Raw genomic sequence first — 20,306 nt, 5'->3', positions numbered from 1 at the left:
GAGTACAGTGCTTATGTGCAGTTTATTTTGCCTTTAGTTTTACAGACCACTCATTTCCTAAGTTATTTATGGCAGCATCTTTGTCCTTTATCCCCTAGTGAGGTTGATTCACACTTTGTAATACAGTTAGAGTGTTTTGGATTCCTCATTCCATCATCAGGTTTCTCAGACCTACTAAGTGATTGTTTTTAAGTTGATTTTTGTTTTTTGTTTTTTTTTTTAGTAATCTCTATACCCAGCGTGGGGCTCGAACTCATGGCCCTGAGATCAAGAGTCACATGTTCTTCTGACTAAGCCAGCCAGGGGCCCCCTAAGTGATTTTCTGGTTCTTCTTCCCTTTCATCTGAGCTCCTAGAAACCCCTGAACTTTCTTTTAAACTTGAAGTATAGCTGACATATAATATTATGTTAGTTTCAGGTGTACAACACAGTGATTTGACAATTACATACATTATGCAATGCTCATCATGATAAAAGTGGTTCCCATTGGTCAGTTATTATTGACTATATTCCCTGTGCTCCCTAGGTTATACTTTTCATCCCCACGACTTTGAGTTATACAATGCAAATTCTTGACAGGCAGCATGCTCTAATTTTGAAGCTTTTCTTCTCCATAATTCTTTTAAATAAATTATTAACATTCTGAATTCAGAATTTGCATTGTATAACTGGAAGTTTGTACTTCTAAGTCCCCTTCACCTATTTCACCCATCCTGCCACCCTTCTCCCTCTGGTAACCACCAGTTCTCTGTATCTATGACTGTTTCTATTGTTGTTTGTTTATTTGTTTTATTTGTTAGATTTTAGATCATAGGGTATTTGCCTTTCTCTGACTTATTTCAGTTAGCATAATACCCTCTAGGTCCATCCATATTGTTGTGAATGATAAGATTTCATTCTTTTTTATGTCTGGGTAATATTCCACTGTCTATACATACCACATCTTTACCTATTCACCTTTCAGTGGACTTTTAGGTGTCTTCCATATCTTGGCTATTATAAATAATGCTACAATAAACACAGAGGTGTATATATCTTTACAAATCAGTCTTTTCATTTTCTTTGGATGAACACCCACAGTCACTGAACTTTTTGCTGTGCTTGTCCAAAATGTCATGCAGTTGGTTTCATATGTTATGTAGCCTCTTCAGACTCGTTTCTCTATGTATTAGCCCTATGTATTTAAGTTTCTTCTGTGGCTTTTCATGGCTTCTTGCTCGTATCTTCTTACCACTGAATAATACACTATTGTATGGCTGGACCACAGTTTGTTTATTCACCATTGAAGGACATCTCAGTTGCTTCCAGTTTTTGGTGATAATGAATAAAGCTACTACTACATGTGCCTGTCTCTATTTTAACTAATGAAATTATTTATGTCACTCAATATTCTCTTTATCAGTCTTGCTTGACTTTTTTTTTTTTAAGTAAGCTCTATATGGGGCTTGACCTCACAACCCCAAGGTCAAGAGTCTCCTGCTCTGGGGCACCTGGGTGGCTCAGTTGGTTAAGTGTCTGACTTCGGCTCAGGTTATGATCTCACGGTTGGTGGGTTTGAGCCCCACGTCGGGCTCTGTGCTCACAGCTCAGAGACTGGAGCATGCTTCAGATCCTGTGTCTCCCTCTCTCTCTGCCCCTCCCCCACTCACGCTCTCTCTCTCTCTCTCTCTCTCTCTCTCAAAAATAAATAAACATTGAAAACAAAAAAAAAGAGTCTCCTGCTCTACTGACTGAGCCAGCGGGTGTCCCAGTCTTGCTTGACTTTTATTTATTTTGTTACTCTTATTAAAGAACCAACTTCAAGCTTTATTAATCTTGCTTAGTGTATTTTTATTTTGTTTCATTGACTTATATTTATGATTTTGGGTTTACTCTGATGTTTTTCTGGCTTCTTAAATTAGAAACTTACTAATTTTGGTCTTCTCTCATATAAAGAGTTAAGGTTATGAGAATTTTATTCAAACCCTGCTTTTGCTGCATGCCACAAGTTTTGGTGGTGTTTTCTTGCCATTCACTTCTAAATGTTTTTGATGAAATTGTAGCATACCTATCTGCCAAATTGTGTGATATTCCCCAATATCCTGAGTATGTGTACAGAAAAAGTTGAAATATAGGGACAACCCAGGCTTAGAATTTTTCCAGGAAAGTACATTCCAACTACTGTATCTAATTTCACATCCACATCTCATTTTCTCCCTCCATCTCATTAGATCGTCTTTCTTCAGTTAGAGACTCTCTCTCTCATTGCACTTTCTTCATTTCACTATTGCATCGGTCACACATACCCATCATTAAATGTTAATGCCTAAATTGACTGATAATACTGGGGACTATGGCAGCTTCATAGGGGACTATGAGAGATGGAGATGGGAGCGGGCAAGGCAATTGAGTGGCACTTGGAACCTGAATTGACAGAATTGGTTAAATATCTCTGAGAGTATGGAAGCACCAATATTACATTTAACATAATCTGCTGCTAAGAACTATCACAATTACCCACAAGCGCTCAGTATATTTGCTATATCTGTAATTATCCTGGGCCCTTCTTATAGAAAATGACAAGTGACTGTTCTCCTTGTCCAAGTCTCTTGGAAAAGAGGGAAAGGAACCTCTGCAGAAGGCTAGGTGACACAGATCCAGACACACATGGGAGTAGAGACAGCCAAAGTGACATGGAAACAGAAGCCCTGGATCTAGGCTGACATCCTGGGCAGGATATGTATTAGGGCAGTGTTTTTTGTAAGCTTCAGGGTGTCCCCTCCTTTAGAGGAGTGTGAAATAAATTTAATGGGTTGCAATCAGCATCCATTTTAAGTGAAACAGAACAGAAAGAATAGAAAATAACAGCTTGTGTCACACATGGCATAAGATAATCACTTTCTGTGAAACTTTTTTAATGTGTATGTATGTGTATGTTAGATCATAAGATAAAATGTATTTTTTAACTGTGGGTCATAATCAAAAACAGTTTAAAAGACTCTGGACAAGAGGCTTAAAGCAGACATCCAAGTTACATATGGCAGAAGAGAGAGCATAGGAAGAGTATGTGACCAAGGAGGAGATATTTCAGTTATGTCTTACAGGGACTGTTAGAGAAGGGAAAGGATGTTCTGGAGAAAGTGCGTGTACAAAGGCACTTTTGGGGAACAACAGAAGTCCGTGAGGATGGAACCTCATGTAAGTAGGGAGGCATGGCAGAAGATGAAGGTGAAGAGGAAGATAAGTTGAGGTTCCATTGTGAATGGTCTTATACATGAAGCAAACAGGGTTTATTTTGATAAATTTTATTTGTTTTTCAGGCTGAGGAAGCTTTTTTTAAAAAAGGAAGATAAGCCTAGTATCTTGAAGTCCACCGAGGAAAATGATCACGGTACCGTTTATTGAACATAGACAATGGGTCAATGTTGAACTTCTTACTTTATATACATTAGTTTTATAACTGACTGGCCCAGTAACTGCTAATATGGTTGGTATTACAGTGACTCTCGCTTGACAGATGAGCAGACCGAGGCTCAGAGACTTTTAGTTGCTACAGGCCATCCATCTATCAAGTGGAAAGGGTGGGCAGATCTGACCCCAAAAGCAGGGCACTCACCATTTCACAAAGATGGAGCCTCTAGATAGCAGCCTCATCACCTGGGAGAGACCAAAGGCAGAGAATACTTGGTTTTCACTCCAGCTTATGGCTTAAGCACAAGCAGACTGCTTTTCCTACTTGTGGGAGGTGAAAGAAATGTCTGGAGGGGACTAGGGTAGGGACCAGCAGCCACACTGTCTCCCCACATCTTCAACTCTTGCTCTTCTGTCTGCAACCCTTTCTTTCCCTGCTTTAGTATGACTACCTTATGTCTCTGCCTTTTTATAAAACAGGGATAATGCTATCTGTTATTAGGGATGTAATGATAATTCCACAAGTTCTTCTTTAAAACACTTTGAGAATAAAGTAGTTACTGCTATTGAGTTGTTCATTTTATACTTTTTTTTTTTACTTGCATTTGAGGATACATTGTTACAGCTCAATTTCCAAGAGCCAGCTGCCTTTTGTTACTCTTATTTTTCTCATTTACATGTGGAGGCTATAAGGCCCTGGGCAACTAAAGTCAAGTGGCAAATTACTGCCTAGCTCAGTTCTTACTTAATTAAATGTACAGTCTCTTTCTCTGGTCTCACTGGCCAGCCTGAGAAGTGGGCAAATCAGGCAGCTAACTACTTAAATATGTGAAAGATGCTAAAAGGCCTCTACCTAAAAATGCCTCCCAAACAAATGATTCTAATTCTACACACTTTCCAGTGGCCTGAAAAAGACACATCCCTTGTGGAGAAAGGGGAACCCTCTTACACTATTGGTGGGAATGCAAACTGGTGCAGCCACTCTGGAGAACAGTAAGGAGATTCTTCAAAAAGTTAAAAATAGAACTACCCTATGACCCAGCAATTGCACTACTAGGTATTTATCCAAAGGGTACAAAAATATTGATTCAAAGGGGTATATGTACCCAATGTTTATAGCAGTGCTGTCAACAATAGCCAAATATCTCTCTCTCTCTCTATCTCTCTATCTATATCTATACCTATCACGGAATATTACTTGGCATTCAGAAAGAATGAAATCTTGCCATTTGCCATGATATGTATGGCACTAAAGTATATTACGCTAAGCAAAATAAGTTAGTCAGAGAAAGGCAAATACTATATGATTCTACTCATGTGGAATTTAAGAAACAAAATATGAACATAGAGGAAAGGAAGGAAAAATAGAGAGGGAGACAAACCATAAGAAACTCTTCATATAGAGAACAAACTGAGGGCTGCTGGAGGGGAAATGGGTGGAGGGATGAGCTAAGTGGGTGATGGGCATTAAGGACACTTGTGATGAGCACTGGGTGTTATATGTAAGTGACAAATCCCTAAATTCTACTCCTGACCCAAATGCTACACTATGTATGAGCTCATTTGAATTTTAATAAAAATTTGGAAGAAAAAACACATATCCTTTCCAACTTGTTTAAGGTATGAAGTTACCTGACAGGGATAATTTATTAGCTAACTAATTAGCCTGTCACAGAAGCCACCTGCCTCCAAAATCACCCAGAATAGAGAAGGGATCTGTAAGAATGACACCCAGAATTACATGATTTGATGGGTTAAGGGAGTGAGTAAAGTTAGAGTTAAGAATTAAGGGAAGAAAAAAATCCAGCATTTGAAGCACCATTAGGGAAGGCTAAAACCCTGGAGCAGCCTAAGCACTTAGGAGAAAAGGTTTTAAATACAGGAGTAGGTGGGGAGTTAGTTTTGTAATGGGTACAGAGGTTTAGTCAAGGAAGATGAAAAAGTTCTAGAGATGGATGTGATGGCGGTGGCTCAAAAATGTGAATGTCCTTAATACCACAGAACTGCACACTTAAAATGGCTAAAAGCATAAGTTTCATAATTTTGTACACTACAAATATATTCTAGACAATCTGGGACAGAAATAAAGTCAAGGTTGCTTTCACCAATGTTGCCTTAGATGGTATTGTAGTCAGCAGTTAAGATGGGGCCAGTGATCCTCACATCCTAGTATATTCTCCCCTGTGTTGTCCCATCCCACAGTGGATAGGGCTGACCCAAGTAACCAACAGCATACAGCAGAAATGACCTTCCAAGGCCAGCTCATAAAAGACATTGCAGCTTCTAAATGGTTTTCTCTTACATCTCTTGCTCTGAGGGAAGTGAGCCGCCACACTGTGAAAACATTCATGCAGCCTATGGAGAGGTCCAGGGGTGAGAAAGTGAGGCCTCTGGGCAACCTGCCAACCCACTGGGGAGCCACCCAGAAAGCAGATCCTCCGGCAGCCCCATCCAACATCTGGACTGCAACCTCGTGACAGAGCCTAAGCCAGAACCACGCGGTTACCACTTTCCTCACCCACAGAAATTGTGAGATAACATTTATAGTTATTTTGAGACACTGTTTTGGGGGATAATCTGTTACATAGAAATTAATAACACACAGGTAGAATGAAGACCTTTCATCAAGTGCTTCAGTCATTTCTGTATCTCTATTTGTTCCTGGGTTATATCACAATTGCTTAAAGATACTCAGTGATCCCATTTAGATAAAGTTGCATTTACCTTTATATTTTTTTTTAAGCTTATTTACTTTGAAAGAGAGACAGCACGAGCACATGGGTGCATGGGAGAGGGTCAGAGCGAGAGGCAGAGAGAGAATCTCAAGCACGGGTTTGATCTGACGAACCGATAGATGGTGACCTGAGCAGAAATCCAGAGTGAGACGCCCAACCACTGAGCCATGCATGTGCCTCTACCTTTATATGTTTTAAATACCCAACAGGTAACTTAAAAATATTTCCCCAAACTGGAGGAGCATTGCTGAATTTCAGACAGTTAAGGGTAGGAAAAGCAATTCCTAAACATAATATACCTTCTCAGGTAATGGGAATGTTTTTCCTTTAATACTTTTTAATGCTTAAAAACCTGAAGGCAGGCCAGTGTTTTAAACCATTTTACTCCTTGGGGCTCCTGGGTGGCTCATTCGGTTAAGCACCTGACTCTTGATGTCAGCTCAGGTCATGATCTCATGGTTCTCTGACAGCACAGAGCCTGCTTGGATTCTCGCTGTCTCCCTCACTCTCTGCCTCTCTCTGTCTCTCTCTCTCTCTCTCTCTCATAATAAATGTTTAAAAATGTTTAAATCATTTTACTCCTTAATCTCTTGATTAATTAATACTCCTTGAATGCTCTTTAAATATACTTGTACAAAAAGAGGCGGTGGGGCCCCCGGATGGCTCTGTTGGTAGAGAATGTGACTCTTGATCTAAGGGTTGTGAGTTCAAGCCCCACACTGGGTGTAGACATTACTTAAAAATAAAATCTTGGAGCACCTGGGTGGCTCAGTCGGTTACGCATCTGACACTTGATTTCAGCTCAGATTCTGAGCTCATGGTTCATGGGATCAAGCCTTGCATCTGGCTCTGCACTCACAGCATGGAGCCTAGGATTCTCTCTCTCCTCCCTCTCTCTCTGCCCCTGCCCCGACTTACGCACACACACTCTCTCTCTCTCTCAAAATAAATACATAAACATTAAAAAATAAAATCTTAACAAAAAGAGAAGGTAAATAAATAAATACAATTAATTAATTTTTAAAACCAACTTAAGAGCTTTGTTAGAGCTCACTTCTTTTCTCTTGGCTCTGTATGCATGTACCTACCTAGAATTCTAATCTCTGCATCTGTGAGTCTCCAGTTTTTCAGCCCAAGCTTGATGAGCCGCAGGGCCCCCTCCAGTTGCTCCAACAGCCTGGTCAGACTAACTCGTACATCACTCCACCAGGGCAACATGAGCACAGTCAGCTGTTCCAGGATGTACAGCCTGTCAACTTCAAGAACCAGAGAGCAATGCAGGAATTGAATCCATCTCAATGGATTCTTCTTGATGAAGAATGAAGGGATGTGGGAGAAGGAATAGTCTTTATCTCTGCAGCCTACTCATTGTGTGTTGATGCGATGAGAATCTACTTGAATTTTGGTTAATATTTTTGTGGAAAGTACTCAAGAGTATACAAATATTATGCAGAATAGTATAATGAAACTATATGTACTAATAAGCCAACCTTCAACAAACATCAGTTTATGGACAAGCTTCCTTCATCCTCACCTAATTCTTTTTCTCCTGAATTATTTTAAAGCAAATCTCAGACAGTAAATACAGTTCTTTTTTTAATTTAATTTAATTAATTTATTTTTTATTTTTTTAATGTTTATTGTTGAGAGACAGAGTGTGAGCAGGGGAGGGGCAGAGAGAAAGGGAGACAGAATCTGAAGCAGGCTCCAGGCTCTGCAGAGCCCAATGCAGGGCTCAGACTCAAGAACCTTGAGATCATGACCTGAGCTGAAGTGGACGCTTAACTGACTGAGCCACTCAGGTGCCCCATATAGTTCTTAAAAAAAAAAAAAAGAAAAAAAATGTAATCACAATATCACTATCACACTTTAAAAATCTTGTCATTGGGGTGCCTGGGTGACTCAGTCAGTTAGGTGTTTGACTTTGGCTCAGGTCAGGATCTTTCAAACTCAGGTTTGTGAGTTTGAGCCCCACATCAGGCTCTGTGCTGACAGCTCAGAGCCTGGAGCCTGCTTCAGATTCTGTGACTCCCTCTCTTTCTGCTCCTCCCCTGTTTCCACTCTGTCTCTTTCTCCAAAATAAATAAACATTAAGAAAAGAAAGTAAAATAAAAATCTTATCATTAACTCCTTAAACAAATTCGTTTTGAATATCAATTAGTCTCAGACACTGGCCCCCTACAATGAAGCAAGCAGTTGTGAGCCTCAGGTGTGATGAGCGTGTGAAAACTGGTAGCTCAAAGTCATTGGTCTGTGTCCGTTGAGGGATGACTAGTAAGGCACACATGGACCAAAAAACATCAGGGCCCAGATACGTGTTTCTGACTATCTAGTACATATACTCAACTATGTGATTTTGGCTAAATTGTTATTCTTACTCAGTTCATGTAGAGCTTCATTTCCATCCTTTTCCAGGTGATTTTCAGATAAATCAAGAATGCTCAGTTTGGCCAAATTGTGAAGATTCTGAGCTGGGAAAAAATTTCAATCCAAAATTAAAAGGCTTTTACAGAACTATATATGCATTTTAAAAATATCCTTAGGAGAATCCTAAGTCCTTGTCTTCTTTGTTGGTAGCATACACATCATTATTTGACCTGATTAGTTAAATTATTTAATTATTCCCAAAGGTATCTGGCTAGATTTAACCCTGAACTTTCATGGCTATGACTAATGGACAGATAGATATTTCCAGTCCTAAGCTCTGACTAATAAACTTAATGTAAAGCCTAATGCAGCATAAAATATACTTGTTACATAACTATAGGAAGGTCACTCCATTTCTCCAAGCTTCCACTGAAGCTTCATCTTTAGAATGAGGAAGTTGAGGGGCGCCTGGGTGGCTCAGTCAGTTGAGTGTCTGACTCACAGTTCCTGAGTTTGAGCCCTGCATCAGGCTCTGTGCTGGTGGGGTGGAGCCTCCTCAGGATTCTCCCTCTTCCTCTTTCTCTGCCCCTTCCCTGTACACACTCTTTCTCTCCCTCTCAAAAATAAACTTAAAAAAAAAAACACACAAAAACTTAAAAACAAAGAACAAGGAAGTTGAACTAGATAAAATGTAAGATTGTTTCCAATTCTAAAATGTCCTTATTGCAGGAGAAACAAAGGAACAACAACAACAACAAAAACAGATGAAATGAGCAGTTCTTTATCTTAATTTAAATGATTTTGGTAATGTCATAGTTGTGATGTTAATAATAAAAACTTAGGAAGTAAAAAAAAAAAAGAGGTGAGAAAAATAGAAAACAAATAGCAAAATGGCAGATGAAAATCTATCCACATCAATAATTACATTAAATGTAAATGGACTAAGCACTAATTAAAAGGCAGAAATAAGACTGGACTTTTTTTTTTTTTCCCCAAAAAGCAAGACTCAATTCCATGCTATCTGCAAAAGATATAATTATGTTGAGGTAAAAAATATGGAAAATTATTTTACACGCAAACATTAATCGTAGAATACCATCACTCTAGCTAAAAACTGCTTAGTTCTTTTCTTTACATTAGGTATTTATCATGGTTGTTTAATCTAATTGAAATTTCTCCTATCAAGACTAATAAGAAATATCTCTAATTAAAAGAGGTTTTTCATGATATATACTCTTATTAAACTATTAGCTATTATTATTATTATTATTATTATTATTATTATTATTATTAGCTGTTTTTAAAATTATTTTTTTAGGTAAGCTCTACACCCAACCTGGGGCTTGAACTCATGACCCCAAGATGAAGAATCACATGCTGTACTGACTGAGCCAGCCAGTTGCCCCAGCTATTATCACTTTTACTCAATTGTAGAGTAAAATAACTTCTGGGGTTTGGTGCTTTAACATAAAAAACCCATGGAACTTCTCTCAAAAAGAGTACAGCTGCTATTTATAGTTCTAAGTCTGTCTGTTTCCAGGATCAGGTAGAGAAGTAAGGATCTACTTATCCTTGTTTTCCTAGTGTTTATCTAGCCTCTTCTAATCATGGGTTTCTCTAGCTTTTGGTTTATAGTAGCATACAAATGATTTCATTTTACAGATTCCGAGTAGTTTTTTTAAGTTTATTTTTTTAAGTTAAAAAAAATTTTTTTTAGTTTATTTGTTTTGAGATAGAGCACAAGTGGAGGAGAGGCAGAAAGAGAATCTCAAGCAGGCTCTGTACTGTCAGTGTGGAGCTCAACATGGGGCTTGATCTCACAAACCATGAGATCATGACCTGAGCCAAAATCAAGAGTCGGACGCTAACTGACGGAGCCACCCAGGCACCCCAAGACTCAACTCTTATATTAATGTACGTTAGCTGCATTTTAAAAGGGCAGTGGGTAAGAATTGGATGGCCTGAGAACATTTAAGAAAATCCTTCTCTCTCTGCTTCTCAATCATTTATTTATCCATCATCTAAATATTTATTAGGCAGTTATTATATAACAGAGCATGTGCCAAGTTTCAAGCACCTATTTCTTCTTTTCTTTTTGTTCACCATATCTTAAAATTATAATATCTTCCATTATTCTGAAATGTTCTCCTAATTCTCCATTTTCATTCCAGTCATGGAGAAGATCATTAAAAACAGGCTAGATATTACCTGGAAGTCTTTATTATCTTTTCCAGTTTCTCTAAAAATTAAATTTCCTTTTGAGAGACTTAACATGTATTAGTATGAAAGTATCACATGTTCTCTTACACTGTTCTCATTCACTTAATGCAGGCAACAGTTACCTAGGGTTTTCATAGCATTGGCAGACAGGCAGCAGGAGACTAATTGGATTTCTTCAAGGTCACAGGGTTCAGCTGACAGAGACTTTACTATGTAATCCATTCCCTTCCCAATGTCAGACAAGTGGGTCATATGAAGTAAACACAACTTCTTCAGGTTTGTCAGACCTTCAGCTGCAAAAAGTAGGAAAGGAAATACATTAGGACACCAAGTTAATTTGATTTAAACATAGACTGATGGACTGAAAAGAAAGCAAAGAACAATTGCACACAGATCTTGCCACACTCTATCTCTAGAGACCTTGAGTTATAAAAGCTGAAGAGAGTTGTTCTTCTTTCAACCATTACTCTCCAATCTCCTGGACCATACCAAGGTCACCTATGTGGAGGTCATTCTCTCAGTAACATGAGAAAAACTATAGTAAATGGGCAGTATTTTAATGCATATCAATGTGTGCCTTTTACCATATTTTTGGTAGGATGAGGATGAAATATTTTGAATGAGCACTTTCTCTTAATCTCCCCCCAAATTTTAGGAGGGGTGGAGTCTGAATTCAGAGGGGTAGCATGGGGACTTCAGTTCCTTGGTGTGCTTCTAGTGTAACTGTTTATAGTCAACTATATAGTTTAGGGGTTGTGAACATGAGTTCAGTCAGTTTGATTCCTGGATCCCATACTTTAATTGTGTAACCTTGGACAGGTTATTCAACATTTTGGCTGTGGATTTAGGGATAATTATACCTATGTCCTGGGATTATTGTGAGGATCCAATGAGAGGAAGTATGTAAAAGTACCTAGTGTAGTGTCTAACCTATGCATAGTAACCCTTTAATAAACAATAAACTTAGATTTGTCTATTTAAGCTCAGACTGGTTCCTTTTTTTGTTTTTAAAGTAGGCTTCATACCCAGAACAGAACCCAATGTGGGGCTTGAACTCGGAACCCTGAAATCAAGACCTGAGCTGAGATCAAGAGTCAGATGTTTAACTAACTGAGCCACCCAGGCGCCCCCTACCCCAGACTGGTTCCTGGGGACCAGATCATCTGAGATAGGTATTTTTGAACCCTTTGTACCAATTAGTGAGACCTTGCACAAGTCAATAAACTGTTCTAGGTTTCAGTGGCAGTAAAATGAGAGAGTTGAACTAGATGCTCTGAGGCTCCTTCCAGCTCTAATACTCTGAGTAATTTATAGGCATGCAACAGATGTTTATTGAACACTGAATTAATCTGATTATTCTTATATAGGCCATGTAATGAAAAAAAGGGCAGCCATTTTTCAATTATAGGATAAGGTTGTCTTTAGGCAGGAAGCAGAATAAAAAAGAATAAGGCTGAGGAACATTTAACTGAGGGCTCAAACAGTGGGGAAAAAAAGAGCAGAAAGGGCAGAAAGCAGGGACACTGGAAGGAAACAGCTTCAATGGGAATTCTCCCTGTCCTGGAGAGGCTGGCTCCCTGTGACAAACCACACATTCTGCTCGTACTGTTTAGGTTTTCTTGGTCCACATTCCTTCTTGTGTTCCATTCCATTTACAAAGCTTTATTTAATTATGAAACCACAGTATAAACTTTTTTATACTGTTTCTATGCTTCAAATATAAACATAGTCAATCAGCCAGGAAGATAAAAACATATCATGGCTTCTGTCCCCCAAAGCGTTACAGTCTAGGTGTGTGCAATTTACATAAAATGGTGCTGAAGGATTGCAATGGCCATGGAGAAAAACGTCTAGAAAATCAATGTAACACAAGTAGATTAAGGCATCCTTGCCTTATACAGACACAACCAGTGTCTAGGAGTCTTAAGTTAACTGTTCTTATTATCAAGCTTACATTAATAAAAATAACAAAGAAAATAAAAATCTGACCTAATTTTATAGCATCTTCCTCATTCATCTTAATGTTGTACAGTATGAGCTTCATAAGATTCTTCAAATTACCCAAGCTGTCAGTCAGACCACCTGGAAAAAGAAAAAAGAATTGACTATGTTCATTTGTCATTTACTAGATTTTTGTTACCAATCAAAAAATTTTAGCTGCTCCATGGGCAAGAGATGCTCGTGAAATTGACACAAGAGTGTTTTGCTTTTGTTTTTTTGGTCAGAAATGGGCATCTTCTTTAGCTAAAAGCATGTTCTCCGAATATAATGGAGTTAGACTAGAAAATAATAACAGAAAGATAACAAGGAAATTTCCAAATACTTGGAAATTTAATAATAAGACTTGTAAGGTTTTCATGATGCTATCATTAAATAATATAAATCCCAGACCAAGAGAATAAAACAAAAGAAAACTTAAGACAAGTATCATTCATGAACATAGAAGCAAAATCCTCAATAAAATATTACTAAAGAACTCAACCATATATAAAAAGAATATTATACAACCACCAAGTGGGCTTTATACAGAGAATGCAGAGCTGTTTCGATATTTGGATATCAATGTGTGTAATTCAATGTATTAATCTAAAGAAGAAAAACTACCTGATCAAGTATGTTGATGCAGAAAAAAAATTTGACATTATCTGACATACATCCATAATAATTCTCAGCAACCTAGGAATAGAAGGAAATTTCTTCAACCTGATAAAAGTCATCTACAAAAAAACTACAGTTGATATCATACTTACTGGTGAAAGTCTGAATGCTTTGTTGCTAACATCAGGAACAAGGGAGGATGTTCACTCTCACCCCTCCTATTCAACATTGCACTGCAAGTCATAATCAGTGCAATAAGGCAAGAGAATAAAATAAAAACAAATTGGAAAGGAAGCAATAAACCTGTCTTTTTGGAAGTGACATCAAGTGAGTGTAGCAAATGTGCAGATTATAAGATTGATACACAAAAATCTATTGCATTTCTATATAGTAGCAATAAATATTTGGCAGCCAATTTTTTAAAATTCCATTTACAGTAACTCCAAAAGAATCAAAAAGTTAAGTGTAAATCTGATAAAACATATGCAGGATGAACATGATGAAAACTATAAATTATGATAAAGGAAATAAAAGAAAATCTAAATAAATGGAAAGAGAAACCATGCTCATGGATTGAAAGATTCAACAAAATAAAGTTATCAATTCTCCCTAAAATGGCTTATAGATTTAATATAATTCCAACCAATATCCAGGAAGTTTTTGATTATATAAACAATGTGAAAGCCAAAGGAACCAGAATATAAAAAACAATTCTGAAAAAGAATAAAGTTGTAGAAACAACACTATTCAATTTTATGACTTCCTATAAAGCTACAGTTACTAAGACAAGATGAAATTATCAAGGAATATACAAGGGTACTGGCAATTGATGGATCAATAGGCGAATAGAGTCCAGAAACACAGCCAACATAATCACAGCCAAATGGTTTCGGACAAAATACAAAGGCAATTCAAACATGAAAGAATAGTCATTTCAATGAATAGAACAACTGGATATCCGTATGCAAGAAAAATGAACCTTGATCTAAGCATCATATTTTATATAAACATTAACCCAAATGGATCATAAATGTCAATGTAAACTTTAAGAAAAAAAGATAGGAGAAAATCTTCATGACCTGGGGTTAGGCAAAAAGTTTTTAGACATGACACCAAAAGCTTGATTTGTACAAGAAAAAATGACTGCAACTAAATCTAAAATTTTTGTTCTATGAAAGATGCTATTAAGAGAATGAAAAGACTAGGGGCACCTGGGTGGCTCAGTCGGTTAAGCGTCCGGCTTCAGCTCAGGTCATGATCCCATGGTCCATGGGTTCGAGCCCTGCGTCGGTCTCTGTGCTGACAGCTCAAGAGCCTGGAGCCTGCTTCAGATCCAGTGTCTCCCTCTCTCTCTCTGCCCCTCCCCGTCTCATGCTCTGTCTCTGTCTCTCTCAAAAATAAATAAATATTAAAAATTAAAAAAAAAATGAAAAGACTAGCTACAGATTGGGAGAAGATGTTTTCAAATCACTTATCTGACAAAGGACTGGTATTCTTCGTACACATTTGAGCATATAAAGAACACTCAAAACTCAACATTAAGAAGATAAATTACCTAATCAACAGATGGATGAAAACTTAAGATACTTGGCCAAAGAGGTATATAGTTGGCAAACAAACCTATAAAGAGTTTTCTATTTTATCAGATAAGTATGATGAAAGAACACTACACCCAGAGTTCCAGTTGCTCTACATCCTCGTCTCCACTTGGTGTTGTCAATTTTTTTTTTCTTATTTTAAGGCAATTGTAGAATGACAAAAATAAAACACACACACACACAGACAGGATGGTAAGTGCTAGTGAGAATGCAGAGCAGCTAAACCCCTCATATATTGCTATTGGAAATGTCAAATGGTACAAACTGGAAAATAGCGTGGAAGTTTCTTAAAAAGTTAAACAAGCACGAGGGGCACGTGGGTGGTTCAGTCAGCTGAGCATCTGACTCCAGCTCAGGTAGTGACCATGAGTTTGAGCCTCACATCAGACTCGCTGCTGTCAGCACAGAGCCCGCTTCAGATCTTCTGTCCCCACCCGCCTCTCCCCTGCTTGCGTTCTCTCAAAAATAAATTAACATTAAAAAAAAAAGTTGGGAGTGTCTGGGTGGCTCAGTGGGTTAAGAATCTGACTCTTGATTTCTGCTCAGGTCAAGATTTCTTGGTTGTGAGTTCAAGATCCACATCAGATCCACATCAAGATCCACATCATGTGGATCCACATCCACATCTGTGCTGACAGAGCCTGCTTGGGATTCTCTCTCCCTACTCTCTCTGCCCCTCCCCAACTTGTGCTTGCCCTCTTTCTCTCTGAAAAGAAATAAACTTAAAAAAAAAAGTTAAACAAAGACTTGTCATATGGCTTAGCAATCCCACTCCTAGGTATTTACCTGAGTGATTTGAAAACTTGTGTTTCACACAAAAACCTGCATACAAACATTTATAGTATCTCTGTTTATAATCGCCCAAACTGGAAATAACCTACGTGTCTTTCAGAGGTGATGAGATAAACTGTGGCCTGTCCATGTAATGTAATACTATTCAGCAAAGAAACAGATGAACTAGGAATATTCTGAAGAGATGTGGAGGGCAAAAATAGAAATCAACCTTGGGTAGAAATGTCAGGGAACTGAATTTTTAGCTATAAGAAAGAGTGAGCACTGATTACAAACTCAAATGTCAACAAGGTCCAGGGAGATAATGTCATTCCAAGAAGTAGAACAGGTGGGCACTGTGCCCACGTGGATATTATGTATCTTGTCCAAAGGGCACAGGAGAAGTTCATGAAGCTCTACCAATTGTTACCAAGTGAAGATGCAGGCCCACAGTTGCTGGACCTACAATTGTCAAGAGAAATGAGTAACCTGTGTTTTCACACTGCAATCTCCCAATGTCAAAATGCTGACAACTCCGGCAGAAGGGTCATGGCTGGGGGATGTGAAAGGGAAGGAGGTTTCACTGTAGATTGTTTTATAATTTGAATCATGTGAATATATTACTTAAAAAATAAATTTTAAAAATTAAGAACAAAATATTGGCAAACATTCAAAAGAAAACTCTACATAATATGTAGGCTAAATTCAGCATAGAGGTGACAGTTTGCAAGATCAGCAGAAAGGAATAGCCATCAAGAGGAGATAGTGAACTTCCTGACACAGAAGGTAATCTAAATGAAGTCTTGGTGACTATGCTGAACCTTATGGAAGGGATTCCTGCATTAAGTAGAAGGTTGCAAAGATTATCTGTGCAAGAGATTCTAGGTTTTTCAAAATATTTACTTATCGAGGCGGGGGAGGGGCAGAGAGAGAAGGAGAGAGAGAATCCCAAGCAGACTCCATACTGTTAGCTCAGAGCCCCACCAAGGGCTCAATTCCATGAACCAGTAGTGGAAATCAAGAGTCACTTAACCAACTGAGCTACCCAGGCGCCCCAGATTCTAGATTTTTAAAAAAAATTTTTTTAACGTGTATTTATTTTTGAGACAGAGAGAGACAGAGCATGAACGGGGGAGGGGCAGAGAGAGAGGGAGACACAGAACCGGAAGCAGGTTCCAGGCTCTGAGCCATCAGCCCAGAGCCAGACGCGGGGCTCGAACTCACAGACCGCAAGATCGTGACCTGAGCTGAAGTCGGACGCTTGACCGACTGAGCCACCCAGGCGCCCCCAGATTCTAGATTTTTAAAGTGATATGAAATTTCCTTTACAGGGTGACAGATGAGGCAGAGCTTGATGAGAAATCTATTGCAAATGAAAAGTAATCTTGGATTACAGTCAAGTAGAGCAAGGCTCCTGCCAGCCTGTAGGTTCACACCACAAAGTAGCCCCTGTTCGAGTCAACAGGCTGGTCTACACAGGTAAAGCTGGTCTGTACAGGTAAGGCAGACATTCACCTTCAATAGTATTTTGCATTTGGGGAAAATTTGCCTTTATTCAGAAAGATTGGCTCAACATGTATGTGTCTGAGATCTGAAATTTCTTCATGTTAGACAAAATCTGTCCCCACAATCTTTTTTCAAAATGAAATATAGTTGGCGTTGGGGATGGGGGGGGGGGGTGGGTATGCTCTGCAATCTCCTGGATGAGAATCCGGCAACACAATTAGCTACCAGCTCCTGCAAGTGATGAGTTTACAGGCTGGATTTCCTCCCAGAATTGAAGTGGGGAGGGGTGCCATTTGGCAGGGAAGCAGTGGGTAATGGATGGAGTTGGAGAAGGGGGACAGGTCAGAAAAGATGAGCTTAACCTACCTCACATGGACGCACGCACGCGCGCGCACACACACACACACTACCATATAAACTATATTGCCATTCAGTCAGACCGTATAGCTTCAGCTCTGGGAATTCTCCCTAGGGCCTCCCCGTATGACAGTCTACCCCCTTATGGACCTCTCTTGCTCAGTCCTCCTACCTCTCTTCCAAGTCCTGACATCTGGTTGAAACTTTTAGAAAATTCAGGGACCCGTGGGTGGCTCAGTCGGCTAAACATCTGACTTTGGCTCAGGTCACGATCTCGTGCTTCATGAGTTCGAGCCCCAGGTTGGGCTCTGCGCTGACAACTCAGAGCCTGGAGCCTGCTTTGGATTCTGTCTCTCTCTTTCTCTCTCTCAAAAATAAACATTAAAATTTTTTAAAAATAAAAAAGAAACTATTAGAAAATTTAAAGCAAAACTGTATGATATCTAATATTTCCATGGCACCCAAACAGGCTTGATTATAGCTTAAACTGCTGATGTTTGTAATACCTGGCAGCCGTGGAGTCTGTAGGTCCTGAATACTCAAGGTTTTTAGGTTTGTCACGGATGTGATATGCTGCTCATCTTCTATGGTGAGTGGACTGGCTTCCAGGATGAGAGAATAAATGTTCTTACAGGTGCGGAGGACCAAACTAAAGCTTCCGGCCACACCAGCACATCTCTTAATGCACAATCTGAGGTTTTTAGCAGAACTGAATATCTTTCCCAGATATTTGATATCTTGTTTATTCAACTTGCTGAAGTCCCGGAGTGTGACCTCCAGAGTCTTGAATTCCTGCTTCCAGTTGAAGAACAAAGACACAGCCCTGCTGGGAATGTAGGTTTCTGAGGACCCTTCCTGAGTCCTGCTTGTGTCTTCTGTGGTCGTGTCCCTCAAAGCCATAGCTTCTCCGTAGAAGTCCAGTTTAATGAAGTCCAGAGCACTTGCACAATTAGGCAAGTGTTCAAAGAAGTCAAATAAGTAATCGGGGATGTTCTCTGAGTTGATATATAAGCTTTTGCCACAAAAGAAAGCTTCAAATTCTTTACTCAGGTCTGATTTGGATATACTCTCATGGAATAGATTAATGCCACACTCTGTAAAGGAACTGATGTTTATGGCTTTCAGAGTTTCTTGCACGGTGGTGTTTTTCACATTTTGTATAGACTCCTGCCTCCAGAGAGGTTTCTGGGTGACGGAGAGCCCAAGGAGGCTGCCATGTTGATACACTGCTGCAAGGTGTTCCAGAACAGTCCTGGTGGCTTCAGGAGATGATCCACATGTGTACAGGAGCAGGTTGCTATACTTGGATGTAATGTCTGAAATGAAAACCATTTTCTGCAAATAACCTTTCCCCTTGGTCACTTCCTCTGGCTCTTGAGACTTCAGCAAACTGCTGAGTCTGCGTCCTGCTATGTACTCCTGGAAGGAGTTATGAAAGAATTTATACTTTGGCTTGAACTGTTGAGCTGTGTATTTACAGAGGAGTCCAGTTGTCAGTAGGACATCCTCGTTCACACTGGACATGTCCTCTGGTTGGAAATCAAACCTGTGGGAGAACACACCCTCCAGAGCTAGGTCTCCACAGTGGTTCAGGCTCTGAGCGAAGTCACCTGCAGCCAGCCCCTTAAGTTTGTACTTGTTCTTCTGTATCAGCAGGTCATAGAAGGTGCGGAACAGTGTTGTTTGTGTGTAGGAGTGGAACTCACTTTCCCCCATCTGGATTACACAAGTGATGACCACGAAGAGAGGGGTCTTCATCAGGTTCCTCAAGCATCTGGATTTCCTAATTTGGAGCAACAAGCCTTCAGCATGCTCCTTCATCAGCACTTCTCGGATGAGAGTCTGGGCACTGTCCTCTGTCATGTCCCCTACCTCGGCAATCAGGGCACCAAACTGCCTGATGTGTCTCAGGCACTCAGTGGTGGTGGTGACAATGACCATATTCTTGAAGCGGTGGTTCTCCTTTATGAGGGCTTCAATCTCTGGGCAGTTCTGGGCCTTGAATTCATTGTAGCCATCAAGGAGAAACAGAACTCTCTGCCGTAGCTTCAGCAGCATGGCCATGAAAGTCTGCTTCCTGATGGTGTCAGGTATATCCAGGAGTTGATCACACAGAGTTTCAAGGAGCCCACCCTGGGCCCTGCTCAGACGGACAAAGAAGACTAATTTGAACTTGGTGAGAGCCCCACACATTCCGGAAGCCCAGAGCATGGCGATTTGCTGCAGCAGAGTGGACTTCCCTTTGCCTGATTCCCCCTCAATGATGCAGGGACTCTGAAGAGTGTCTAGCAGCCCATCCAGGGTCAGCTGCTCCAGTCGGTGATGGTGATGGTCCTTCTTCCATAGAACAGGTTCTGTGAAGGTGCTTTTCAAATTAAAAATAATGTCAAAGTCTTCACCCAGAGGATAGAAGTTCAGGAAAGATGGAGTATTGTATAAATACTTTAGACTCTGAGCCAAATCATCTAAGACTTCTTCTGACATCTGCTTAGAAAGACCTGTTAGAGAAGAGGTAAGGTTAGAGGACCCAATTCTGTGTTTCCCCAGAACTTAAGTTTTCAGGAGGATGAAGAGGGATTTATGTTGGGAATACTCCATTGGTGACTTTACTTTCCTTCTCCAGTTCTGAGCTGGCACAAAGGTTCCAAATATTTACTCTTCCCCTTTTGTCTTCTGTTTCCTTCTTTCCACCACATGGTCTTTGCAGCAGTCAATTGGAAATAGGAGTCTGTGTTTGGGTTAAGTTTGAAAGTGTGTGAGAATA

At 39.6% G+C, this 20,306-nt stretch overlaps 1 protein-coding gene and 1 long non-coding RNA gene across 3 annotated transcripts in view; one reads left to right on the top strand and one right to left on the bottom strand.

Moving 5' to 3' along the window:
* NLRC4 (NLR family CARD domain containing 4) overlaps positions 1-20,306 on the bottom strand; it is a 37,272-nt gene that overhangs the window by 6,309 nt on the left and 10,657 nt on the right. For both annotated transcript variants that reach the window (XM_053201035.1, XM_027033509.2), the window contains 5 exons: positions 18,049-20,040; positions 12,702-12,794; positions 10,835-11,005; positions 8,504-8,596; positions 7,214-7,381 (listed from right to left, as the gene is read on the bottom strand). In XM_053201035.1, the coding sequence (XP_053057010.1) occupies positions 7,214-7,381; positions 8,504-8,596; positions 10,835-11,005; positions 12,702-12,794; positions 18,049-20,040 (2,517 nt within the window). The remainder of the gene's footprint in view (positions 1-7,213; positions 7,382-8,503; positions 8,597-10,834; positions 11,006-12,701; positions 12,795-18,048; positions 20,041-20,306) is intronic.
* LOC128311281 (uncharacterized) lies at positions 5,255-18,303 on the top strand. Its single transcript, XR_008289592.1, has 3 exons — positions 5,255-5,919; positions 17,011-17,177; positions 18,177-18,303. It is a non-coding gene; the product is annotated as an uncharacterized LOC128311281 (long non-coding RNA).

Source organism: Acinonyx jubatus, chromosome A3, assembly GCF_027475565.1.
Source record: "Acinonyx jubatus isolate Ajub_Pintada_27869175 chromosome A3, VMU_Ajub_asm_v1.0, whole genome shotgun sequence".
NCBI classification, from domain to species: Eukaryota; Metazoa; Chordata; class Mammalia; order Carnivora; family Felidae; genus Acinonyx; species Acinonyx jubatus.
The sequence above is the reverse complement of the archived record's forward strand: the minus strand, read 5'-3'. Positions and strand labels throughout refer to the sequence as shown.